The sequence below is a fragment of the Maylandia zebra genome, linkage group LG11 (assembly GCF_041146795.1).
Source record: "Maylandia zebra isolate NMK-2024a linkage group LG11, Mzebra_GT3a, whole genome shotgun sequence".
Taxonomy (NCBI): domain Eukaryota; kingdom Metazoa; phylum Chordata; class Actinopteri; order Cichliformes; family Cichlidae; genus Maylandia; species Maylandia zebra.
This window is the reverse complement of record NC_135177.1, coordinates 30,266,064-30,294,006: the sequence shown is the minus strand read 5'-3', so window position 1 is coordinate 30,294,006 and position 27,943 is coordinate 30,266,064. Positions and strand designations below refer to the sequence as shown.

The following is a 27,943-nucleotide window of genomic DNA, read 5'->3' as shown; positions in this document are numbered from 1 at the left end:
TTTAGGTGTTTGTGGACAGTTTGAGAGAACTTGAAAAAGAATTACGCCTTAAAGCAGCAGTTAGAGGTCAGATGAGCTTCTGAGCGCTTCATAAATCGAATCAAACAATGTTTGCAGCCTGTGGGTTTCTTCCAATAACGTATTTGAAATAGCCTGAAAAAGGGAAATAAAACTCATCATTTGCTGTCAAAGTTCATCACTCCAGGGACACAGGTTGGTATCGCTTACTTCATAAATGTAGTGAATCAAAAACTAGTGGAGAACAAAAGGTTCGAATAATATTTATTGCTGTAGCATCAATCTCAATTTTATAGGACTACGTTCTGCAATTTAGAAGCAGCTGATAAAAGAGGGAATCACTCCCACTCTATTATGTTGTTGTTCTCAGGCCATTGCCAACACAAGGTTTTATTCCAAAATCATAAGGGCAATTTGACAAAAAATTCAGATTGGGAAATTGCTGCTGACACAGATCAGGTAATGCTAGTGCCCAACTAATAATGGCCTAAATCCATTCATGAGCTAGCCATCTCATTTTTTCAAACCTTGCTGTTTTGCTGTGCGTTGTTTGAAATACGATTTAGCCCGAGCATTCAACATGACAGTAAAGCCATGGCGGTGACTGCATGTTGACAATGTTTGTGGTTGACTGATCGTGAACTCCTGCAGCAATATTCAGTGAGAAAAAAAACCTCAAAGCCAGGCGAGATCCAGCTTTAAGTCAACGCTCCATATGAAGCGTAAGTGCTGTACTGCAGTGCACACGGCTCGCTGAATCATACCTAACCATCTCGTGTTGAATTCATAAGAGGGTCCTTATGTATAAAAGGGTCAGCAAGGCATGTGAATATGTTCCATGTTCGCCTGACAAGCTCCAGCGAAGCCTTTTCCCACAGGGAGGAAAGACGTTAGGAAGCAAATGGATTCCTATTACAAAAACATAAAAATGGAACTGATGGACTACCCTCACAATTTCTCTGCTGACCTAACCCGTTGACCTCTCTTCTAGTAAATATGTAAATGAACAAAGATTTTTTTTCTCAGAAGTTTCTTCCTCTAACTGGTGGGCATTTTATGCTGAAGTGGTTTCCAACTGGTTCTAGGCGTTGTCCTTTGGCTTGTTGGTGTTTTGTTGTTGTTGTCAGAGAGGTCTCCAGGTAACAATACGACCAAAGCCAGAGTGTTAAGGGGGGCGGGGGATAAGATGGGGAGGCCCAGCTGTTCCTATCTCTCTACTCCCATTAAGCTCAAAGGCACCAAGCCAGAATCCAACCATAAACAGCACTGGGACTGACTGGACTCCACAATTCTGAACTGGGCAATAGTAAAGAAATACTAAAATATATAGTTACTTTTCAGTAACAAGGGATTTCAGGAAAGAACAGTGGGTTATAAAAAGTTTTTAAAAAAATGTAATGACACCTCTAAAAATGCAGTGTTTAACCACTTCAGTTTCTTAAAGCCTAATTTATAATGCATAACAATTTAGAAGAAGGTTAGATTGCTACAAACACTGAAGGTTAGTGTGACTTTGGCTTCTTTATAGATTAAACATGATGTAATATATCACATCAGCAGATTTTTTTTTTAAGCTAAGCTACCTTAATCACCCTCTGCCTCTAACCTGCCTACAAGTAAACAGGCATGACAGTGATATCAATCTCTAATCTTATTCTTGGGAAGAAAGTTAATCAATACACATCTGAAAATGTCCAGCTTCCCCTTTTAATGACTTGATGTACAATAAACTATGATACTCAAAGCCTTATTGCAACAGAAGGCAACACAGTTTGTTCAGGAAGTGTATCTAGGTCAAGATTACTTTAAGCCTAGCATCTGCTAAAATAAATAAATGTATTAATTAATTAAAATAAAGGTAATCAAATGGAAAGTGGACCTTTTAAGGATGTTAAAAAGATTTTGAGGTGTTAAAGACGCAGTTGTTTCCTGCTGTTTGACCCACTGCCCTCCCTCCCGTCTCCACGCTTTACCTCGATAATGTCAGCGTTAGTCCGGCTCTCGTGTGGCTCGTTGTACTCGGTGTACTTCAGCAAGACCTTGTCCATGTCAGTGCTGGCATACTGGAACAGCTTGTTGGAGTGGTTAAAGATGATGAGAGCGATCTCGCAGTCGCACAGGACGCTCAGCTCGTAGGCCTTCTTCATCAAACCAAACTTCCTCTTGGTGAACGTCACCTGATGACAAAAACGAAAACTGAGCTGAGAGAGCTCTAACACAATCTTAGTAAAATTATTCATAGTTCCCTAAAACAATTGTAATTTTATAACATTATAAACGACACTCTATTAATGAAGTTAAACTGAAATGAAAACAAGGGCATTATCTACATATTCTGACATTTTATTTCTTGTTCTAAGGCACGAAGGTTTTCATGGAGTCTCTTGGTCCTGAATGATGATGTGGGCCACGGAGCTAGAGTGTGGATCTGGCAACAAGCCACAGATTATAGATTTTTAGTGAAAGATCTATTTCAATTTTCACGAGAGGAAAATTTTCTTCAGGGTCTGTTTAGAGTAATGTTCACTTACGAAATTAAAATGTCAAAATGTACAGGTCGCAACCATTTACAGAAAAAAAGAAAGAAAAATACATGCTGATAACCATATTTCTTTCATTCAACCCAAATCGCATACTAACGCTAAGACAAACTGGATACTAAACCTAAACTAAAGCCAATATTTTGAAAAGGATGCAGGCGGTGCACACAAGTTCTACTCAGCATTTTTTTTTTTACAAATAATAAATAAAAGAAATGAAGCAAGTGAAAGGGATTTTGTTATTTCAGCTTGAAATACAACACATTTTGAATGTGTTTGAATAAAAACATATAGATATAAATAAAAAAAAATCTGTTCACCAGAATTTAAAAAACCTATAATCTGCAAATAAGACACAAGGCATGATGAAACTGAAAGGAACACACTGGGAAATCTGTCAAATGCTGAGAGTAAAACTGATACTAAATATGACTGTAGAATAAGCGACAGCTAGCATCTGTCAAAGCTCCCCTAAAGCTCTCTAATTGTCATGTTATATCCTGTTTTATCTGATGAAAAACCAAAGAGTAAAACTGACAACTTGCAGCTTTACAGTAAATTATCTGACCTCACTGTGACTCTCAATCTTGGCAGGAAAGTAAAAAAGCACATTTACGCAAATGTTGAGCTTTTCCCCCTCAAGACCTGACTTAATATCATTTTGGACCAGAGCCATTCAAACCAGCTTATTCTCAGTTAAACTGAAAGTGTAATTTGAGCTTTTTGCACTTCCAGACTCTAATGACGGCACAAATCGTGCTCTGAAGCGTATGGTTTGGGTATCTGAGACAAAGCAAGACTGACTGCATGGAAGCACTGTGTATTAAACATACAAGATAGAGACATTTTTAGGAAAAAAAAGACTCCTAGACAGAATGTCTAAACATGCTCTTTCAAGTACTCAGATTGTATTTTGTGCACAGACTTTCACTTCAGTCCGTACACTCCTTTCTCTCCCGTCACACTCGCTCTGTGTCACTTTCACACTATGATATGCTCTTTTCCATGCTCTCTTTCTATGTCACACACTCTCTCCCGCTCTCTTTTCTGCACTTTCCTTCTCTCACACGTTATTTCTCCCTTTCCCTTATGCGCGCACACACACACACACACACACACACACACACACACACACACACACACACACACACACACACACACACACACACACACACACACAAGCCCGCTCAGTTGTGAACAAGCTGAACAGAACTGGGAGTGTTGCTAAAGCACAGGGTCCCTTGTTGTCTGCCGGTTGGCTTTAGAAGCGCTTCCCCGCTATAACCAACTGGTATTTACAATCCAGAGAGATTTGGCTTTGTTTGGATTAAACACACAGGATTGCACAAACACAAACACATGCAAGGAGAAGAAGATTAGCAGAAGAAAAAGAAGAAAAAGCTTCAGGTACTGCTACAATATCGAGCATTTGATATGGGAGAAATGGAAATAAAAGTCAATGTGTACACAGATGGTGTTGAAGAGGCAGAAAGATTTCAAGCATGCTGCACTTCAGGCCACACCCACGAATGACATCAACACATTTTCCATCAGACGTGCAAGCCAAAAACCTGCTGTGACATCAATGATTGTGGCTGTGACCTGAAGTGCAGCATGCTTACAAGTTTCCTGCAGTTTACTGCACTTTCTTATGTAACCTTAAGTCCTAAAGTCCCTTTAAATCTTTGATTCTCATTCTAAGAAAGCTTTTTGTTCTGTACATCTGGAGATTGGTGACGTTTACTGAGGGAGAGGGAGTCACATGTTTGACCTTGAAGATTTTTAGCTATTTTACATTAATTTCAGTAATGGACTGATTGGTTTACTTTTTTTGCTTTTAAATTGGAAAAAAAAAATCAAGAATATTTCTGACATTTTTAATATTAAGTGAAGTGTTTTTACAAACGTTGCACTGATTTCACTGCAATTTTTTACAGATATTCGAGACCTTTAAAAAAAGTCTTCATCAAAATGTAATCGCATTTACTAGGCTTTTAAGAGCAAAACTGCAACCCTAATGGAATAACCATCTTCTGGTTTTATGTTTAAGAATGAGAGTGTTGAGCTTTTTTTGTCCATTTATGGTAATTACAATGCATTATAATATATCTGTCGCCAAATAAACGTATTAATGATATTCTGATACTGCCTCTAGGGTTTACCTGCATCGACAGAGGCCACATTTCTGTGGCAGAAGGCTGCTCCGCTGGCAGCTGAGTTCTGAACTGAAACTATAATTGAAATGAATTGAATACAGAAAGAAAGAGAGAACAAATAGAGTGGTAGAGATAAGATAGAGACACTGAGGATGAAAGCAGGAAAAGCAGCAAGTGAGACCTTCAATCTGTGCATCGTTCTCTCCTACAATCACTTCATCTCTTCCATCTCTTGCTCCTTTCTGCACCCGACATGTTTAAGCCTCCCTCATCCCTCCTTCTCCTCTCTTATTTTCTCGCCCTCGTTTTCTCTTCCTCTCTTCTCTCTCTCTTGCTTTTTCCACATCCTCCCTTCCTCCCTCCCTTCGCACTCGCTCACTCATTGCTTCCTGCTGCCACAAATCAAATTATATCGGGGTCGTATCCATGGGCAACCGACTCCTCTCCTCCCCTCCGCCCCCCATTTCCCACCTCATCACACACTGCTACCATCATCTCACCCCCCACACCCCCTCCCCATCTTTATCTCTCTGCCTATCTACATATCTCTCCACTCCTCTTCCTCTCTTTCTCTCTCTCTGTCTCACACACACAGACACACACACAGAATGAGCAGATAAATTATGTGGCGATGTTGGTAAGGGAGGAAATTACAGTTGTGCGGGATGACAATACTGGTGATGTAGAGAGAAGCCACTGCAAACAACAACTGCTCCCTAAAAAAATTATAAGGTCATCCACCAGTGCTTAAAGCAAACAAAATCAGTCCCACATCCCAAACAAAACCTCTGTCCGTCTTTCTTTTTTTAGAAAAAAGTAAGCAGTGGGGTAGTGACTTTTGGTCTGAGCTTCAATCTTGCTGTTTACCACAAAGGATAAACAAGCTGGAGGTAATTGACATTAAGAGCTGAATTGCCAGGTAACCAATGGCAACTGAAGAATAAGACATCCTCAGTGAGAAGAGTAAGAAAGAAAGGGGGCGAGTGGTTTCATTTGAGTGCGTGTGCGTGCGTGCATGTGTCTTGGCGAGGTTGTGGTTGTGTGGCAGATGGATGAGGAAACCACCACTGACAACCACAACCTCCTCTTGCTGTTTCCTGTAGCCAAAACCCTCTCTTTCATTTGCTAGCTTACAGTCTCGCTCACACATACAGTTTGAACAGTTGAGGAAAAAATTAATTAATAAATAAATAAATACACCGGGTCTCACTATACTAATCAGTACAGGTACGAGCTTTCAAGGATCTACAGAACAATGATATGCTATTTTTATTTTAAAATGTTAAGCGATTCAAAAGTTATTGTAAATAAAACTGTATCTACTGGAATTGCATTTGTTGTGTGTAAAAGAGAGACAGAATTGAACTGTAAATTGCCATTACAATATCCTCTTCACTTTTAATTAAGGTGCTCCTCTAGTAATATTTTAATTGCCAAGAACTGTGCTACAAACAAACAAATGAGCAAAATAATCAGCTGCTTCTCCAGAGTCTCTCTTGTCCTATGGTATCGCTACACTGTATTGTCCTTCATTTTTTTCCACATATGAATTCTGGAAAATGTTGGGAGAATGATGCTGGACCATTTGTCAAAGCTCTGCTTTTCCACAGCACACCGCAGGAGATAGTCCACTTCAGAGAGAGTTTTTACTACTGGAAATACTGATTTAGGCCAGAACGCCGCCTGGGTTGAGTGTGCAGGATACAGTACACACAGTATCCCTCTGCTAGCTATGAATTCACCAGACAACTATGTGTGCCATCGGTGCAAATCGGTGCAATAGCTGACAGGTAAAAAAACAAAAAACAAAACATCAAGTGTCTAATATTAGTGTGTTAGAGATTTGTTTTCTCATGTGCTATTCTGTTGAATAATGCCTAGAAGTTTAGAGTTACAGTGCATGTGCAAAATTGAATCTTGATCTGCTTTCCAACGTGGGTTATCTCAGCACAGGGGTTTTTCTGCACGTTGGACTACAGTTCACGATGAACTACAGAACAGGATGAGAGCTACAAATTGCAGTCTAAGAGAGTGGCATTGGATCCATTTATATGCAAGATAAGAAACTATGGAGAATAATTCAAATGGTATCGAGATTGCTCTTGATAGTGCTCGGGTCAACTTGCAGTTAGCTTCTTTCTCTTGCAGCCTCTTCTAGCTCTTTTTGAGGGGAGCACTAAGTGTTCCAAGCTACCCAAGCATGTTTTGGGTATACCCTGGGGTCTTCGGCCAGAAGGACATGCTCAAAAAAATCCCACCTCACAGATGCCTTAAGAGGCTTCCTAGTCCGATGCCCAAACCACCTCATCTGGCTCCTTTTAATATGGAGGAGCAGCAGCTCTGCCCAGACACCCTTCCGAGGAAGCTCATTTCCACTACTTGTATCTCATTTTTTCGGTCACTACCCACAGCTTGTGGCCACAGGTGTGGGTAGGAATGGAGATCAACAGCTTTGCTTTCACAATCACTTCTCACTTCAAGAGAGCAGGCCGATACAATGTCCACATCGCTGCGGACACCACACAACAGATTGATGCTTAATGCTTCATAAATCGTTAGACTTTTAAATACTTCTTTATGCATGACTATATTCCAACAACTACTAAAAGTTATCTGTTCTAAAATGTTAATCCTGTGGACTCTCAGTAAATTTGCTATAACTACAACTACTTGCACCACCTGCAACTCAACACCTCAAAGACTAAGGAACTGGTTGTGGACTTCGGGAGGTCCAGAGAAGGTCCACTGCCGGTTCAGATAGAGGGGGAGGAGGTGGAGGTGGTCAACGAGTACAAGTACCTCGGGCTGTGGGTGGACAATAAACTGGACTGGTCATGCAACACAGAGCACCTGTATAAAAAAGCCCAAAGCCGACTGTACTTCCTCAGGAGGCTGAGGTCTTTTAACATCTGCAGGAAGCTCCTGAGGATGTTTTACCAGTCGGTGGTTGCTGGAGTACTTTTCTATGCTGTGGTGTGCTGGGGGAGCAGCACAGCAAAGAAGGACTCATGCAGGCTGGAGAAACTGATCAGGAAGGCTGGCTCTGTGGTCGGCATGAAGCTGGACACTCTGGTGACAGTGGCAGAGAAAAGGACATTAAAGAAACTGCTGGACATTATGGACAATGCTGGGCATCCTCTGCACACGGCCATAAACAATCAGAAGAGTCTGTTCAGTGACAGGTTGCTTCTCCCCAAGACAAGAACTAACAGACTTAAAAACTCCTTTGTCCCACACGCCATCAGACTGTTTAACTCCTCTCTGGAGGGGAGAGGGAGGGGAAACAGGAGGACAAAGGAGGGGGGAACAACTAAGCTGTAGTGCCTCTTCACCTCACTGTACAATACCTTGTGCAATACTTTTTGTAAATAGTCAACAGTGCAATAGACTCAATACTTGAAATGTGCAATTCACTTGTATTTTTATTCCTATTTATTCTATTTATCCCCTTTGTATATTTTATTTATATTTGTCTCTCTGTGTGTGTGTGTGTGTGTGTGTGTGTGTGTGTGTGTGTGTGTGTGTGTGTGTGTGTGTGTGTGTGTGTGTGTGTGTGTGTATATATATATATATATATATATATATATATATATATATATATATATATATATATATATATATATATATACACATACACACACAATTCTGTAACTGTAACTTCGGTCGTTGCTGTGCTTTTTTGGAAGTCGAATTTCCCAGAGGAACCCACCCGAGGGATTAATAAAGTTCTATCTTATCTCTCTTATCTTATCTTACTTCAGTTAGGAGACTGATTATTCTTCAACAATGGGCTACACTTGAAAAAAATTTAGATCAGCTGAAATGCTGAAATTCAACTTATTTAGCAGTGAAAGAAAAAATTCTGCACAATTACCTTTTTCCATTCACAGATATTTTAAAACATTTATTGAAAGCTGCTTCAAGGCTCATAAAAAAGTACTGCACATGAGATTTTTTCATGTGTAAAAGATCATGCAGATTCAGAAACATGGCTTAGAATTGTATGTTTTGCTAGATGGAAGCAAAAAGCAAATGCTCAACTTTGTAGAACAATCTTTAGCTTGGAAAAGTTCATGTTCAGATTTTAGCTGAATTATGAACGTATGCATCAAAGCTGTAACGTTGGCTGGGGGTGCCGCTGAGGATTAGTTTACACCTGACTCATATCTATTTTTTTTTTTCTACAGATGGGTATGTGAATTCCCACTGGAACATTTTGCATGAAATTGCCCCAATAATTGATCTACAGGCCTACAATTAATTCAACAGCGATGTTAAAAACCCCCCAAAAAATTAATGGCACGACAAGCTTAAATTAGTTTACTTTTAGAGTCAGCGACAATACAGAAATACTCATTACAATATGCTAAATCTGTATCAGGAGCTGGTTTAAATGTTAAAATCAATAAATATTTGCATAAATGTAAAGAAGTGCTTTTGATGTGTCTAATAGCTGATCATCTGAATTAACCATAAACTGATAAAGTCCCATTTGCTTACTGCACATGCATGTTTTATTTAACAGTTTCTAATCTGAATGATCAGAAAATGCTTTGCAATGGGAGTTGAGGCACAAGGGTTTCTTAATATTTAAAACTACACATCATAGAGACGTCTGTGAAATCACGTTTTCTCCAATCAGTTTGGTATGATGGACTAATAATAGTGACGCTAAATGCACGACTACAATACTCATTAGACTTAACAAAGAAAAACAGATGGAGAAGCAGTGTACTGGAGAGCAACTGCCCCAAAATCTGATGCAAAATGAGAATCAAAATATCATCTCTAACTTTGGGGTCAGTGTTAGCAAAACAAAAAGATAAATCTTAAGCGGATAGTTTATACTAGCATCCCTGGAGTAATAGTTTTAAGTGAGTTTTCTTGTTCCTTGAAATTTAATTTCCAAAACAAGCCGATGATGAATGTAATTCTTGCATTGCACTATGCACTACAGCTGTTGCTTAACATAAATCTGATTAGCGATTCAGGATTCTTTGATTTCTGGCAGCGAATCTTTCTTCTTCTTACATCTTCTTGCTAAAATGGGTCACAGTGTTAATGAAAAGTCAACTCTTTCTGTGTTATCTTTGATGTGACAAACACTCTTCCATAAAAAGAAATAAACAAATAAATCAAAGCATTCCAACATGCCAGTCCTGTTCTTTTTCATGCGTCTTTGTCTTTGTAAGAAATGTGGTATTTGAGATGTTGTCATGTTTCCAGCCGGGGCCCACACTCTGAACGCTGTTTATTTTGCAGAGCTTATGGCAGCATCTCTGAATCAACATGTAGGAGGGTGACGGGCTGCATGTACTCCAAAATTCATTTGATTTCCTTTCAGAAGCTGCACTGTTCATTAGCTGAAGCAACACAGAGAAAGCATCTAAAAACCACTTATTTCATAGTCTGTTCCATATCAAACACTAAATGTCATTGAGAGAACAACTGAATCCTGCTTTACTGTGTCAACTGCTCTCACTGAGAACATCAGATAAACAAGAAAAAAAAAAGGGGGGGGGGGGGGAGAAGGTGAAATGTAAATGCTCACTACAGCTTCGGTTCGATAGGAGCATCAGAATGTCATCACGCTGACTGGTTTGACAAAGTGATTAAGAAATCATTTTCTGCGGGGAAATCGCTTGATCGCAGTCAATGATTAATTTGGGATTGTGACATTATGATCATGTATTACCACAGAGTTCATCACCTTATTGATAAACTGTTCAACACCTGACACAAACACTGGCTGCTCGAGCAGAAACAGCTACAACCCATTCCTCCTTTATGTCCAATTGTGTACTGATGAATAACAAGTCATCATACTTCACCGACCCCCTGCAGGCACTGCTTCCTCTTCTTTATCGAAATGCAACCTGCTAAGATTGATGAGAAGAAAACTGAGGATGATTTTCCAAACCCTACGGCCACCTCGCTTTTACACTGCTCGGGTCTTATTCAGTCAGGCACCTTGTTTCTCTCCCTACGCCTGTCTCCATCTTGTTTTTCTTCTCTCTCTGTTTTTGAAGGTGGGCACGTCAAATCCATTACTCAATCTGCTCAATGGAGCGAAGCCCATTTACCAGTTGACTCATTTTAGATGGATCATTTACCCTTTCATCCTCTCTGACAATGCCACTGATGTAACCAGAGGGACCGAGTCTGTTTTTTGGGGAAATATCATACTTTTTTTTTTCTTGCCTTTTTCCACTGTAGGAAGGGGAGGTGTCAGAGAAACCCCCCGACACATATGAGCCTCATAAAACACAATGCTATTATACTGCTCTGTTGTGGCACTCTTGAGAGAGCTGCAACTATGTTGTTCATGCTACATGGGACATATGAAAAACGGAAAGGATCCCTGTGGGAATTTCTTATTGCCTGAGCTAAAGTATTCTGTCACCACAATGGAATTCAGTGCTGGAAAAGTGAAAATGATCATTTCTTTCTTAGATCTGAGCAGGACAGATGAGAGCTATACAGAGAAATCAGCTCAGTGAAAGCCTGCATCTACTGGCTATATATGGGTCATTTAACACTCCCGACTGGATCGTGAAGTTTAGCTCAGAAATTAAACAAATATGTGTGTGGTTGTTAATTTTGTCTTTAGCCTTCAGTGTAACCATTTAGCTACAGCATAGCTAATGAGTGCATTAACAAAGTTAACAACAATGTCTGGACTGTGTGCTGCCTGTGTTTTCTGCTGCAAGTTTCTCAAGCAAGTGGAAACTGAGACCGAAGAAGATAAAGTAATGACACAAACTGTCCCACGATCACTCCAGATGGGTCAAATACAACTGCCTTGTGGTACAGTGGTGCTATCAGCAGAAGAAACCCACTCGGCGACATATCAAAGTCATCTAGTGTTGTCTGTGCAGAGATACTTACCCCATTTTAACAACTGCAAGGTCCAGCTTTATTATAAATGTACATCATAATGTATAAGCTGTGCAATTCATTTCTTATATGAACAACATAATGTCTATAGCAATGGACCACATTTGCAAACAAGCTATTTAATGTGTTCATTTTATATTACAAGTTCCTTACAATAATTATGCCAGTTTTTATGAAATTAAGCTCCTGAAAAAATTAAATAAAACTCAATATTAAATCTTGATTACCTAACACTGCATGACATTTATCATATTCTTCACTACAAGGGCGTTTGGGATTTCCTTATGCATGCACATGAAACAGGGTCAATACAGGATTCATTTTCAAATACCACAGGACTGATCCACAAATCCAGCTATTTATAATTATCCAGCTACTTATATTAACTTTGTTGAAAACTTTAGTTCTTTAATTTTGGTTTCTGAAACAGGAAAGTTTAACAGGAGTTTCTTTCCATATCATGACAGTTCAGGTCATTTGTTCTAACCTGTTTGTTGCGTTCGTCAGTGATCCTCTGAATCTGGATCTTTTTCCTCCCCATGGTTCTGGTGTTGCAGTGGGAGGATCAGGGGAAAGTGACAAGATGTGAGGTCACGGATGGCTGCTGTTACTTTTCCTCCTCTTTGAATCTCTATTCGCTTTCAGTTTGCCCTCGCTGTGCACACTGACCCTGTTTGAAGGACCCAGGCAGGGAGGCTTTCACCAGCAAGATAGAAAAAAACAAAAACAAAAAAAGAGGGAGAAGGAAGAAAGGAAGAACGGGGCTCTGTGTACAGCACGCTTTTCAGATCATGGTCCTGTTTCTGGGGGCAGGTCATCCACACTCAAGCTGAACTAGGATCTTCTGCCCTCCCCTTCACCTCAGCTGGGCAGCTTCTGGAAAACAACACAAGAGACATTTATCAGGCTGAGAGAGACAGAGATTCTGAAAAGGGCAAGGAGAGCGAGGCTTTGTTTGTATATTATGACCTTATTTAGCTACTACAAACCCAACATATACAAGAGAATAAATGATGCAGCAATCCATTTGAGGCACTATCAAATCAGAAGCACATTTGGCTGAAATGAAGAGTAGGTGAGGGGGGTGGGAGTGTTTGTGGCTCTACATGCAGAGCAAGAGGCCCTCAGGGGCCCGCGAGTCGGGAGGCTGTGCTGTGTCAGCTTCATTAGAGGCATCACCGCCACATCACTGATCTGCTGGTCGCCCACGGCAACCGGCTGCCCGGCCCAGGCCGCCTGACACGCCGAATGTGAATCCCCGATCAGAGGCACATTAGAGAGTCTGCGGATTCTGCTCATTTCCCATTTTCAAAACACCGTCTTATGCATTGATCATTTCTCTACAGGAAGCTCAGTAGTGACAAGACAATATGACGATCTGCACTATGCTAAAGGGAATTATTCTCCCTTTAAATCCATGAAATATCCATATAAATAATCAATGTGGTTAAAATGCAATTTTCAGTCTTTTCAAACAGATTTTCTCACGAAAGATACCAGACACCTCTGCAAACAAAATGAGTGGGCAGATCTCCAGTGACACTTCATATTTAAAAGACAGGATGGCGAATGTCATTTTCTGACCATTAATATCATTACGCCTTATTACCTAAACTGAATGCTGACCTAATTCCATGCAGAACAGCGAAAGATGACGAGTGTAAAAACGTGTGTCTAATTCACTCATACGTCTAACTAACCATGAAATAAGGGTGGTCTGGGATACGCTACGGTGCCTGATCAAAAACAGAGGATGGGTACATCACGAAGTCCATATTTTAAAAGGGCAAGTCAGAGCAAGAAAGCCCAGAGTGTTTCTGCAAATTCATGCAAACTCATGAATGAATGAGACGGCAGCAGCCCAGGAATGGCAACAGAGGCAAAGACCGTTTTAGGCCCTGTTACTACTATTTACGGTTCATCTTTAAAAATAGCACTCATATATATATATATATATATATATATATATATATATATATATATATATATATATATATATATATATATATATATATATATATATATATATATATATATATATATATATATATATATATATATATATATATATATATATACACACATACATACATACAGATTGTGTGGACACACAGCACAGCCTGCACGTGCGCACGCACGCACACACACACACACAGGCAGCCAAGTGGCAGAATTACAGAGCTAAATCATCTGGAAAGCAGTACACAGTACAAAGTACACACATCAGGTCCGCAGCATTGTTTGCATTCCCTCTACCTGGGAGAGCAGCAGCAGAAGAACGCCCTCTATTTACATCCATTCTTATGAAACAAAGAACGTGAAATAGTCTGTCATGAGACTGACATTCCTTTTGTGCTGCTGTGGGAGCTGCACTGCATGCTCGTTTAGAGAGGATGCAATTGGCTTAGCTTTGGAGATGAGTTGCCTATGAATTATGCACTGATGGGAAAGAGTGGAAGGGGGCTGAAGAAAGAGTGTTATGAATGTCATAATTGCTTTGTAAAAAGGCTTGATGGAGAACTGGAGGCTGCCTGAGCCCGATTTTTTACACTAAGCATCTACAGTGAGCTGCAGGAACTGAATGTATTATACTGGCAAGATCTTTCACATATTTTGTTCCAGCCCCTTAAACAAAATTATTTTATAAAAATCCATCTCATCCGCTTTCGTTCATCCTCCTCGTCTCCATTTTCAGTATCACCAATTTAATAGGAAAACTAGCAAAGGATAATGAATTCTACCTGGATCACCTAATTAGTGTACTCCTGGAAAGAGCAGGCATTTCTTTATGTTGCACATTCATTCCTTTCATTCAGCTTCAAATGAAGGAAAGTAAAGAAGTGGTGGCGAAATATTTTAATAAAATAATAGGGTGTGCGTTCATTCTCTCTTTGTCAGCCACAGAGAGAGTAGGGGACTCACTGCAGTTGCAGTGAAGTTCAAAGGCAGCAAACTGAGGGATTTGTCTTTAGGCTGTGGGCTGATCACACATGAAAAGGCTGCTTTATCTGCCTGGGGTGGTCAAGTCTCGACCTTTTACCCTTCATGCTGCTGCAGCTCGCTTCCCATGTCTGATGTCAGGCAGAATCTCTGCTCTCACATGGGAAGCGGAGAGCCTGGAGTGTGTCTGTTACTTCACTGAGCAGACACGAGTGATAGAGAGGCTCTGGACAATGAAAAGATAAACACTGATAATTAGGAATCTACCGTGGACCCAGATTAGCACCCTGGGGAACGCCTAATGCGTTTATATGCTTTATTCCCCAAGAGGCCATTGAAAGGCTAGTCTTTAACAATTTATTATGGCTGGAGTTAGGAAAACTGAATAAAAGGAATATAGAACTTTTAAGGAAACTGCAATCATTGAAAGTACAGCTGTGCTACATTTCTATAGTTTTTAAGCACAAATATCGGCTGTTCAGGTTTGATGAAAAATTCATCATCTCTTTAGATAAATTGGGCAATTTGAAGTTGATAAAGCTCTGTGGCTTCTAATGCGAGATGTTTTCATACACTTTGTACCAAAGCAGAGACGCCCTACCACACAAGAAATCTAGAAATGAAAAAAAGTATTCGTACAAGATGTCAGTTCTTTTCTGTTCTTCTTAATTACATCAGTTTGGGGTTGTCTTCAGTGTCCTTTGAAGATGCACACTACATTCTATAGTATGTACCAAAAAAACCCACCAGCCTCAAAATATCTGACAATTAAAAAAAAAAATGCAATCCATTATAATGTGCTGTTTCATAAAGACAAAAAAGGCACAATGCAGAAAAGTAAGCCAACTGAGAATCTGGTCATCAAATTAAAGAGCCTTAAGAGAGCATCATAAAGAGCATAAAAATGAAAAATACTGTTACTGTAGAAATGTGTCAGCTAAGTTCTAGAGAGGGCACATCAGGTCACAGCCTTAGGACAGTCTGTAACAAAGATTAGTCCATAAAAAGAATGGTTAGAAAATATTGCAGTGCATCACCATCCCTGACATCTACTACTGGCTGTTAAACATTTCAAAGCATCAAATCTTCTATTCCAATGATGTGGGTGGAAACCCACGAGGTACAGGGGCTATATTATGATTTTAACATTTATTCATGAGGAAAAAGTTGACAAGAATGCTCTATTCTGCAATAACTTGCTTCACTTTTATGCAGAGCCGTAGCTGGAAGCTTCATGTTGCAACTGTCTTTTACAGTCAGACAATAAAAAAATAAAAGAATCTTCCTTTGGGCAATCAGGGGTTAAATGACTTGCTAAAGGGCATGCCATCCAGATTTTCCCAGCCAGTCAAGGTTTGTGAACTACTGACCTTCCTTCTGACAACCTGCCTGGCTGCCCCCGAGGCTAACACTGCCCTCGATATTTCCAATTCAATACGACCAATGTTTCTGCTACGGGCTTAATGTGCCAGAACCTGGAGGGAAAGAGATACACTTGCATGCCACAAAATGTAGCAGGAAAAGAGGGTGTTTGGGTTAAACATGATCTCTGTCAGTATAGCATTCTGTTGGCTTTTACGATGGACGGCATGATGTAATCAGATGATGATCCATCTCTGTGTGTGCACACTAAAGTCTGACAGCTACTGTGAGATATTTGGGTCAGAAATGAGTGATAATTCAAGCAGAACAAAACCTGAAACAGGACAGTTTTAATTAAAATACACTATAAGTGCTTTATTTCAGCAGTTTTTCCCTGCTGTTATGGGTTCAGGCACGGGTTTTTTAGTGTCGCACTGCACCCTGCAATGTCAGCTAATAACTACAAATGTATGTTATATGCCATTTTCACTAGTGTGAATGAACATAGACTGCGTGGCATGTAAGAAAATGCTAATTTAGACATTGCCCCAACTTGACTCTTATATCATTGTACTGAGTTAATTTTTAAAAATGAGTTTGAGACAGAATACGCCTGGTTAAAAAGAAACATGATGATCCTAAGAAAAGTGATGACCATTGTTTTCCCCAATGATCTTTAAGCTGATGAATGTTTACTCGCTCATAATGAACAGAAAATACATTAGTCATTAAGCTTAAAACATTTTTGGGGGAAGGTTATCGGCATGCCCATATGATAAATCTCCAGTACAACACTAGCGCGTCTATATTGGTCAGGCCTGAGTATTATCTGTCTCTGTGCTTGTCTGTGTTTATGTGTGTTTTCCTGTATGTCCATTCTTTACCATCCTGGTGTGTAAAGTGGCAGTGGAGCAGCCTGGAGCAAAGAGATAACAGTCAGCGGTAGAGGGTTGGCCGTCAGGGGGAGGAGTAGTGGTGGTGAAGATGGTTCTCGGCTGCTGGAGCCTTGCCAAAGGACTACAGAGAAATCCATTACTTTTCCCACTCAGCACCAACATCTGCTAAAGCTGATCGCAACCAGCTCCACTGCAGACACCCACTATGTGCTGTCCATTCGAGCCCAAGCTATGATTACATCAACCTAGACTAAAATCAGTTTCTAACGCTTTATGGACAGAAAGCTGCCAATGTCATGGGAATTGTCTGAAACCTATATGTATGTGCTTATACCAATTGTAATGAGGGTCAATTTAAATACCCAGCAGACGTATAACGTTTAATGGTTATGAAAAAACTAACACAAATCCAGGAGTTAAACCAGCACAAAAATGCAAGCCAAGAACAAATTCAACACAGGAAATAAAATAAGCTGTAAAAACAGGCTGTTCTGAACTTAAGGACCAAGTAAAATAAAAAATAAAAAAAACCCCAACAACACTGGCACAATGTTCACACAGTTGTTCAAAGAAAATTACTGAGGCAATAAACTCTCTTATTGTTGAGAAAAAGCATCCATTAAAGTTGCTAAAAAATGTCTTTTTCAGACAACAGACAGTGACCCTGAACAGAGGTACACAATCACCAGCCAGTGGCATTTAAGTGAAGAATACATAATCCAAAAAATGCCCCATGAATCACCGGCTGCTGTTTACCAATGTTGATGTAGCTGGCACTTCGGGGAGGTTCATGTGACTTCTGGCTAACAACACAAAGTGGAAAAGTATCGGGTGTTTTAAAGCCACAGTCAAGAAACAAATTTTAAATAGCGTAAAAGATTCGATTCAAATTACACTTCGATAACTCTTACTGATGCTGGGATTGATAGTCAGTTTGTGTCAGACAGGACTGTCTGGTCAATTGATGTCAAATGTGTTTTGTTTTTTGGTCCTAAAATAAGTTTTCCCAGAAGATCTGACAGGAGGGAAATGGTAACAAATGGTGGCTGGTGATGTGCCAGCCACAATTTACTATGCATAATATGCTGACTATAAGAGAGTACCTCATAGAACTAAACTTAAAAAGAAAAAAAATCAGTAGAAAGCTAGGTATCACAAATTGCTCTCTGTAGCACAGCTTACGTGAAAAGAATCAAACCAGCAAACTTGTTGGTTTTTGCAATCACTGGCAAAAAGATACATGATCCTCTAAAGGAAGCTAAGCTAAAGTGCACTATCAGTAACAGTGACTGTTTGTCATGATATAAATATAAGAAAATTATATTGACTGCTAATGAAATATATAAAAATATCATTAAGCAGGCCCTGCTGGCAAAATATCACAGACATAGCCTAAATATCTGCACAGGAGTTCAGGGCTTCATGTTTCAAGATGTGTGCAGTTTGCCTGGATATAGCTGTTGAAGTCATGACCTCTGCACCAGGCTTGGAAAATGACTGATCTGTGGCTCACTTTGAGGTAGACATGGATCAATAATTTACCAATATTCATTTATCACTCAAGGTTCCATCAAAATAGGTCTGACAAGTTGGACAAAATACAATTTGACAAATGATCCAATCAGATGCGCTGTTCAACTGGGAATCAAATGAAATCAAATCAGCAGGTGTCTGAGGTGGTCTTGCACCTGTGGTTTAATTTGACCAAAAACAGAAAAGATGTAGCAGACCAGAAGAGTGATCAAAATGAACATGCTCTTCTGCCTCATTAAAAACAGAAGGACCAGAAATAAACTCTCCAGTGTTAGGGGCATTTAAAGGTTGAAGGTTAAATGGCAGGCTGAGCTCAAACCAGTGTTAATCGGTTGATTAATTCGTAAGCTGAAAATTAATTTGAAGACATTTCATTTTTCTTGCACAAATGAAAAGCATCCACTTGGGATTCTAACCACTTTTTTCCCCTGGTCTTTTCCAGTCCCCCCCCCCTCCTGTCTTAATTGCAAACACATATAGGCACTGAGACACTGACATCTTGAAGGCATTAATGCCAAGGTTCATGCATTGCACACCAGCTTCAAGATGCATTACAATAATGAATCGGGTTTTGTAAGAGGAGGAGGAAAAGTCTAATAGATTTGCTCCTCGCTGGGAAACAGATAGAACCATCAATGGGGCTGAGAGTGAAGGGTTGGGGGTTGGGAAAAGGTTGGCGTGTAACTGGGCCACTGAAAATGTGACCCGGCGAGCCCAACCTTGAGGGTGTTCTGCCAGCACCAGCTGTGTGATATTTACAGCCTGTTGCCTCATGTTCCCGGGCAACTGTTGGACACAGCTCCCAGCACACTCAAGCTTCAGATCACCCAGCATGCATCTTTACAATATCAACAAAACCCTATGGCTGATTTTGTGGAATATCAGCAGGTGGAGTAAAGGGAGGGCATGGTGACAAATAGTGGAGGAGGAGAGGGAGATGGACAAGGAGGAGGGAGCTGCTGGCCTCGTATCTGAAGCCTGGCTTATGATTGTGATTGTGCCTGTGCTTCAGCGCTGCCAACCCTGGCAGTGGAATATGATCTCCCCTTCCCCCCTCTCCTCTTAACCAATCATGGGTGAGACTTTAGAGAGGTGGGAAAGAGTGGGTAGGGCTGATGCAGTGCAAGGGCAGCACTTCTGAGGTGGTGGTGGTTTGGGGCAAGAGATGAGATGGGATGGGAGGGGTAGTAAGAAGATCTGTGCCTCATGGCTTGTGAATCACGCCCGCACTGCTGGGTCGCTATCAATACTGCAGTCTGCCCGAGCACGTACACACACTCCCAAACACGTATACAAAAAAACAAACAACAGCACGCACAAAAAGAAAAAACACACCTACGCACTTAACACAGGGCGCCCTAACTGTCACTGATCTGCTGTTTGTGCTCATAGCCTCTGGCATGAATACAGCAAAAATATCCCAATAATACCCATAATGCACGTATATACTGTATGCGAGTGCAAACACAGATTCACAAAGATGTCTTTTGTGCTGAATTTTAGAAACCATGTGGAGTATAGGGGACTTGTTGGCAGGCCATACAATACTTTAACTGTAATTTGTTGTCGATCTGAGACCTACCCCTGTCACTGCATCACCAACATGGACAATGTGGTTTGGCCTGTTGGGTTACATCATGACCAAACGATAAAACCTCCTAACATGCTCAGGGGCACTCCTGTTCCTGAAAGGTGACTGATTAGAGGAGCCAGTGGTAAGAGTTTAAAATGATAAACTGTAACCGCGTAAGAACTGTGACAAATAGGAAAAATGTGAAACCGTTTCTTGATTAGAAATCCTTCAGATTATCTAATAAGGGCTTGAGGCATTTTTTTAAATGTATTTGAAGATCTGCTGTGGCCTTGCATGTATAAGAGGTCACTACAAGTTCTAAAGTTTTCGTGCATCGATTTAAAGGTGTATTACAGTCACTTAAAGTAAATCAAATTGAGTCTTCTAGATGCTTTTACAAGAACTGAAACCGATGTCTAAAATCTCAGCTAAACATGCCATTGATGGTTATTTTTGTTTGATCAAATAACCTTATCTAAAATGACTTAATCTTCAGATACGTAGTGCTTGGAGATACTCAAATGTGCATAATTTGCTTCTTCTTACTGTTTGTGTAATTGTAAGTTGGATATATTTGTTTTTCAGACATGATAATTTCCCCTCAGGCTGAGAACTCCTGTGATCATAAATTTCTTTATTTACTGACAGTTTTAGGACATAAAAAAAAAAATGACATGATAAACTGGTATGATAATGACTAAATAAACAACTAATCAATCAACGCTGTGCCATTACATTGAACTAGCTCTTACATACAGTGTTTTGTTTTGTTTTTTTGGATCACAGCAAATTAAACAGCTGCAATTTGATTTATAAATGAGAGTTATTCTGGCAGCGGCAGTATTTAATGAATTTATTATTCATTCAAGTACTACCCATTACGTTGGGCTTTGTTTGTCTTTGAGATCAGATCATTTATAATCTATAATCTGCCTCATTAGGGCAAATAGTTTTGAAATGCAACTCTTGAGATGTCTGGTGGAATCCAGGTTTCCTCCCTGAAAGCTTTTCCCATCGTTTCAAATGTGCTGCGGCACAATAACAAAAGGTATGTGACAAAGAAGAATGCCCGCCAGACAAAACACTAATGACATCAATGTGACACTCGAGGACGAAGGGCGTGCATGCCCGAGTCAGCGTGCGTACGATAGTTTGACATCACTAGTCGAACATGTTTTCATCAATGGGACCTTATGCAAGAGCCAGACAGGTAAGATCAAGACAACCGGCTGGCTCTAACACATAGTGCTTTAACGCAAGTGCTGTCAGGTTTATTTTCATGAATGCAGGTGAGTGGGAGGAGGAATTCTGTTTTTTTTTTTTTTTTTCAGCACGAAAATACCTACCTATTTTTATCATCCACCACAAACGTTATGTTTATTTATCTGTCATTAACTGTGTAATGTGGGCACCGCAAGTATGCTAAAGGTACTCAGTAATAATAAACACTCCACGGAGTGTGGCACACACACACAAACACCACTGTTCTAAGAAGTAACTGTAGTCCTTTCAACAATTTCACTCTCCCTATAGAAAACATTTTTGGTAACAGATATACACAGACTCAGTCATGATTGCGTGTGTGTGTGTGTGTGTGTGTGTGTGTGTGTGTGTGTGTGTGTGTGTGTGTGGTCATTAGAAAGCACAAGCTCCTTCAGCTCAGAGAGGCATCTTTCAATCTAGTCACAGGAGATCGAGCCAGGTCGGCTTTGTTGTCAAGAAACCTTTCAAAACAAGTGCGGAGCAGCTGCTTGGAGACCTGCAAGTCCATCCACTCTTGTTCTGACTGGTTTAAAAAGCAGAAGGCACCAATGCAACTCAATAAAACTTGTAGAAATGAGAAAAAACATCACAACCATGTTGAGAAAGGAAAACTTATTTCCTGTCATCATCCCAAAATTAAATGATGATCACTATGGAGCAACCAACAACAGTGCAGCGCACGATCCATGTAATAATCTCCCATCTGTAGAACAAGACCCTTCAAATTCCTGATGTAATTCTTTTTCTACAAACAACACAAAGGCAGACAAATCAATTTAAGCCTGGAAATCAAAATAAGCCTATTATTTCTAGGATAAAACAACCTCCTGCTATTAACCTTGTGTTTTTCCTTTTCTTTTTTGGGAAAAAGCACAGTAAAAACAGGGTAATCGCAAAGGTTAAAGAACCCCAGCAGCTGTATTCAATGCGATATATCTCACCATACGTAAAGTACAGAACATAGTTTTAACAGGTGTCAAGGGCACAAGCGTCATGGCACTCAACTCACCATTAATGGTCATGCAAGCCTTCAATTCAAGGAAGAAAAAGAGCAGGTGTGACGTTATGAGCTTCACAACAACACAAGCTTTCGACCATAAATCACTACAACAGACCCTCCCTCCACTCTTGAGCCTCTCTCAGCACATTGGGGACTTGGGTAGATGTCAGTTCAGCAGCTGACAAAGGACAGCCGGCCACACAGCAAGTCACCTCGCACTCTTCCATATCTACCTCGTAAAGACCTACTGATTGCTTCCTGGACTGATTAGAGACCCGAGAAATCTCTGAATGTTCATGAAAAACATCTTTTTTCAGAACTTCAGCTAAAACGTGACTTTTAAACAGAGACGAGGTAGTGTGAAATCTTAAAAGAAAAAAAAAACGACTTTCTCTCTTCATGGTTTTAAGAAACATAGCATTCATTTCACATCAAATCAATTTAATCAAACCAACTGTAACATCTCTATCGACTGCTCTTACCAGCGAAGATTTTTGGTGCCAAAAAGTTGTTTTGGAAGTTCTATGACACAGCAGAAAACAAAACACAATGTTGAGGTCAATAGTTCCAAAGTAGTCCAAGTCAAAGATTGCAGAGGTATACAAAGTCCTGAATAGAAAGACAGTCCGGCTTAGAGCAGCACATGTGCCACTCCACCCACCATCGACTGCCGAAGTGACAACTGCTGGTGGAACACCTCACTCTGGACGCCCCAAATTACCCTTCTTACTGGACCCCAAGCACCACCAAGCCCCCTCCTCTGCTGCTGCTTCTTGTCACTCTACCTCACTCCTCACAATTAAACAGTACACTCATCCCCCTCTCTACCCATAAACCCCTCCCAGGTCACCCTTTGCCCTAATATGCCTTCAGCAACTGCCACCAATTCATCATAGTCTATGTTAGCAAATGAGGTCTGTGTTGGTCAGCTCTTTAAAGAATTTTTTTCCCCGCATTTCAGCACATTTAATGCAAATCCTTGCATTTCCAATTTTTTAGTAGGTCAAAATTTAACTTTATTGAATTATAACTAATTGAACAATAGATTATTTTCTAAATATAAATCTCATTCCTTGAAGTTTAAACTGATAGTTAAAATACGAAACTTGACATTATATGCCACAGCAAAAAAACAAAAACAAAAAAAAAAAACAACAAAACAAAAAAAACAGTGCAGTACACTATCAAAAAAATCTGCATTTTTGTTCAGCATAAAATTATTATTATCTCATATCTGATCTGATTATTTTACTCAAACTTTCACTTTAGTGATCATCACAGCCAGATTGATCTGCTCCACTATGGTAAAATAATACAGTGAGATTTTTTTTTTCCATGTACTGCCAACAAACAATGGAAAAATATGCCCCCCCCCCAAAAAAACATGTTGGAAAGCTGAAATCGTCAGCTGACAAATGCAAAAGTTAATAACTTGTGTTTTGATAACTAAACCTAATTTTACTAAGCTTCTGACATAGTGTTTATTGTAATTCCCAGTTTATAGGCTAAACAGAATATGGCTATATGTATGTGTCCCAAATGAGTGAGGGAGTCACTAGCTGCCTAACTGAGGGTGTGAGATCCTTTTTGCACACCAGTCTATCCCTCGTGCACGTGTGTCTATACATCTTCCATTTGGATCATAAGCTGCTAGCAACAGGGTGGCAGCTGCCTACATACCTTTTGATCCTCTGGACTCTGAGGACCCCACCCCCCAAAAATCTGGACACATACACACACACAAAGGCAATGCAATGCAATACACACATATACTCAAATGCTCAGCTGTCGGAGAATTCAACACAGCGGTAATGTCTTGTGCCCTTCTGCCCTACCGTTCAATATGCGATTTTGAAATTCTGCTGTTAAACTTCAACAGCTACACTGCAACATCTCCACCTTCCCATCATCTCCAATGTGGACCACTGCTGACGGTTCTTATCTGATGCCATATCCAAATCCTAGAAGATCTGATCTTGGTAAGATACGGTTGTTTGACAGCAACCACTGTAAAAGGAACGCTTCGCTCTCTGTGACTTTTTTGCAACAGCGACTCTGCTTCCCAAGACATGAATCTCAGCCCGTGCCCTTTCCTGACCTTGAAATCTCCAAAGGGGGGCCGGAGGGTGTGGGAAATGGGAGGCCACTAGTCTGCTAAACAGTTGTGTCATTGAGTTTCCACACACAGTGAATACATGTATGGGTGCAGGCACGTATGTGCCAAGAACCCAACGGGTTAAACAAGGGGCAAAAATTCCAAAGGCCATATTCATCTTGCAGCAGTAACTTATATGGATAAATCTGTAAAAGGAGAGAAGAAAAAATATTTTCCCTTTGTGTATCTGGAACAGGAAATCTGCCCATGGTTAGGAAAATATACACCACTACTAAACCCAACAATCCTAATGTCAGAGTATTGAGGGCACAATTACTTCAACAACAAACACGGTTGCTCAGATGGCCTTATCTTTCTGCCCCGTTCTCCAGGTTTTTTCCCCCGCTTGCCATCCACATTTGTCATCCGTGTGCACGACTGCCTGGGGGCTCTCCGTGTTGAACACACGGTGTTGGCCCAGAGCCTAAAATGGGGATCTATGAGCCTACCTCCGCTCTCACTGACAACTGACTGCAAGCGCGGGCCAAGACTGTGTGGTGCTGGCTACATGTGGTGGGGATCCGGCACTGAGGAGAGGTGGGGGAGGCACAAACACTAAGCAAAGGATATCTATTCTCTCCTCTTTAGCAGAGCAGTAAAAGAAAGCAGCTCCTTTGCCCAGAGGCAAGTGTATTTATGTTTAAAGGAAACACAAAAGCATATAAGCTTCAGCTCTTGCAATGATAAACATCCATCCATGTAACTGCAAATCCTTGGAACAGCTGCAGAGAAGGCAAAAAGATTTGTTTTTGCGTATTGTTCAATGTGAAAGGTGTGCCACCTGAGTGATGTGCCATGACAAAGAAAAACTCAAGAGGTTTTGTTGAAGACAAGCTTATTTGGTACTTTGTCTTTGTACCAAATGACTAATAGGTTTGTGAATAAGCATGATATGCTTTCAAGGGTCTGACAGTGAATACCCTGATTATGCAAATCTGCCTCCCTCCCGAGGATGGGGTAAATTAAAAAAAAATGACAAAGCTTTTCTTTGGTGTGGCACTAGTGTGAGCCATTTTCTCGCATGTGACCTACATTATTAAGGAATTTTCCACATTTTCACATCCTTACGACAAATCTCACAGCATAATAAAGCTCAGAAGATGAACATTTCCAACAGAACGTACTCATCCAAACAATGAGGCTGTCTAATTACTCCACATTATCTGTGCCAGCATCCAGAGCCAATCTTCGTTTTACTTACATTTCATGTTAGAAATCTAGTGATTTCAAACCAGCAGGTTTTCAGATGCCCTAAAGCATCTTGAGTGGATCAAACCAATTTCAATTCAATTTTCACCATTTATTTTCACGTATGTCTATTCAGAAAATATAAGATAAGCACATTGAATTTGCTTTCATTTCTTTGCATCTGATTTTAGCCATTAAGGTAGGGATGTGATGCAAATGAAGAAGTACAAAACAATGAGGCAAAACCATTAACTCTTCTAAATCCTTTTATGTCATAATAAACTGGTTAATTGTTGAGATCATAATGACAAAAACAGTTGAAATCTGTTGTTAGAATTCCCGCAGCCATTGACGTCTCTTTTTGTGGGACCAATAAAGATGTGCAGTTTAACAATGTAAATCAATATATCAGTCAAGAAGTTACGAAAAAGATAAATGATTTGTAAAGCAAGTAATTGTTTGCCACTTAATAAATCAATAGATCCAGTTTGGCACTCTAGTATTTAGAGTTCTACTTTAATTCAAAACTGCCTTCAAAATGAGCAAGTTCCAACTGAAACGCATTAGATTAGCAAAAATTTTAAAAATGTAATTAATTAAATGAAGCTGGAGGAGTTCTGTACAGAATCCAGACGGATATGATCACTGTTCCAGTTTGTTGTGGCTGAGCTCAAAGGGAATGCTTTTCATTTACTGATCAGTCTGCCTTCCTTCCTTTTCTCACATGCGGCCACGTAGATCACAGATACAGAAGTTGCAGAAATGAGCTTGCTCCGATAGGGCCCTGAGCTCACCCTTAAGGCGCGTCCACACAGGAAGTAATTCGTTCGTCATGCATTGCTTTGTTGCTGACAGCCGTGTTTGCCAGACATTCCAGACTCCAGTCGCCTAGGTAACCCTCTAATACATTTAAAACTTTGCTATATGTCAATCAATGGTATCCTGCACTCTCACTAGCAGTCGCTTCAATCTCTTGCTTTCAAGTCATAAAAAAGTTTAACTCGGGACCTGCACACTTTGCGTCGCCAGCAATTGCTTTCCATGGTCTCTGCGAAATTAAAGTCATCACTTCCTCTGTGGACATCTTCAGAGATAAGCCATGGAGCTTCTCTGCATCAGAAGGATCTATTTGAGGTAGTTTGGGCACTACCAAAGTAGAGTCAATGTCCAGTCTACAACCAACCACAACACCATAAATTCACTGGCTCTGGTGTCAGAATTGGCATCGTCAGTGGTTTTGGTAAGGGCGTGTGTAAAAAATTCTGCAACGACTCAACGATGTAGCCCACAGATTGTATCTGCCAATATTTTTCCATGTAAATTATCCCATCTTTTGCTTTACTCTTCTGAAAATACACCAGAGCAGGAGTGACTGTACACCAGCACTGTCAACATGTCAGGGGAAAGTAGGGAGAAGCGGCCACCCACTGAGGTTTTTCAGGCATATCCATGGTTGGATAAGCTTATAACATTTTCAAAGAAATAAATCTAAACTACACACAGAATGTGAGCTACTTAAAAATAGCACGAGACTGCACTGGAACACCTTTAGGGACTGCTGTATGTCACAGTACCGACCAGTATTGTATTTGTCTTTATCTAATCTAGCCCTTGCTCACTCAATCTGGGGAAATTTGGTATCTCCTAGCCCCTGGAGCTGTCGCAGCTATAGGTTAGAAGTCAAGAGCAGCAAGACAAGCCCCAACAGACGCAGCAACCTGTTCCCTTCAACTGTCTGCCTCACTCAGCTGGCTCCACAAAGGCTGCAACCCCCCCACCCCATAAAAGCCTCTTGTTGCAGCTCCAAGCGCACCGCTTTTCCAGGCTGTCACTGCCCAACACAGGAACAGTTTTAGGGACAGATTATTAACATCAAACTCCCCTTTGAATCTGTCTTTAATATAACACGAAGCACTAAATTAAGCAGCGCTCTGATTTCTGCTTATTTTATGGAGTAATCAATGAAGTACCATTGCCTTCGTAAGGGAAATCAATCCCTGTTGACTAACAACATGCCTTCCTGTGTACAGTATACATTTTAATATGTAAAGTGTAGTAGTAAGCTTTTTCCATGTCCCTGCCAAGCGATTTAAAGTAAAATTACAGCTGGCTCAGTTATTCTAATTAATGACCTGTGCGTGAAACTTTATCATATTTTAATCTATCAAGTAAATTAAAGCCATAAATCACTCAACACCTGTGACTCCCACACCAGCATGACATAGTGCATTGTGCAGGACAACAGACATTCAGCTTACGCCCTGAAGGAAAAAAAAAACCAAAAAAAAAAAAAAAAAACCCCACACAACAAGAGCAGACATCTGGAATCAAAAGATCACCTATGTTAATTTCAAAGAGCTGTTGAGATCGAGAGGTCTGGAGGAGGAAAATTATCTCCTAAATGGTCATTCTACATAACAAG

The 27,943-nt window shown here is 40.3% G+C and overlaps 1 protein-coding gene across 12 annotated transcripts in view; it reads right to left on the bottom strand.

The window, feature by feature from the left end:
* The window catches only part of mef2d (myocyte enhancer factor 2d), a 105,793-nt gene that overhangs the window by 53,862 nt on the left and 23,988 nt on the right, over positions 1–27,943 (bottom strand). For 4 of the 12 annotated variants that reach the window (XM_023153209.3, XM_023153211.3, XM_023153214.3 and 1 more), the window contains exons 1-3: positions 22,661–22,958; positions 12,099–12,487; positions 1,992–2,195 (exon numbers count right to left, since the gene is read on the bottom strand). In XM_023153209.3, the coding sequence (XP_023008977.1) occupies positions 1,992–2,195; positions 12,099–12,152 (258 nt within the window). In that variant the 5' untranslated portion in view covers positions 12,153–12,487; positions 22,661–22,958. Of the gene's footprint in view, positions 1–1,991; positions 2,196–12,098; positions 12,488–22,660; positions 22,969–27,943 lie in introns of those variants that run through there. The other 8 variants (XM_023153208.3, XM_023153210.3, XM_012921572.5 and 5 more) reach the window with 7 other exon arrangements.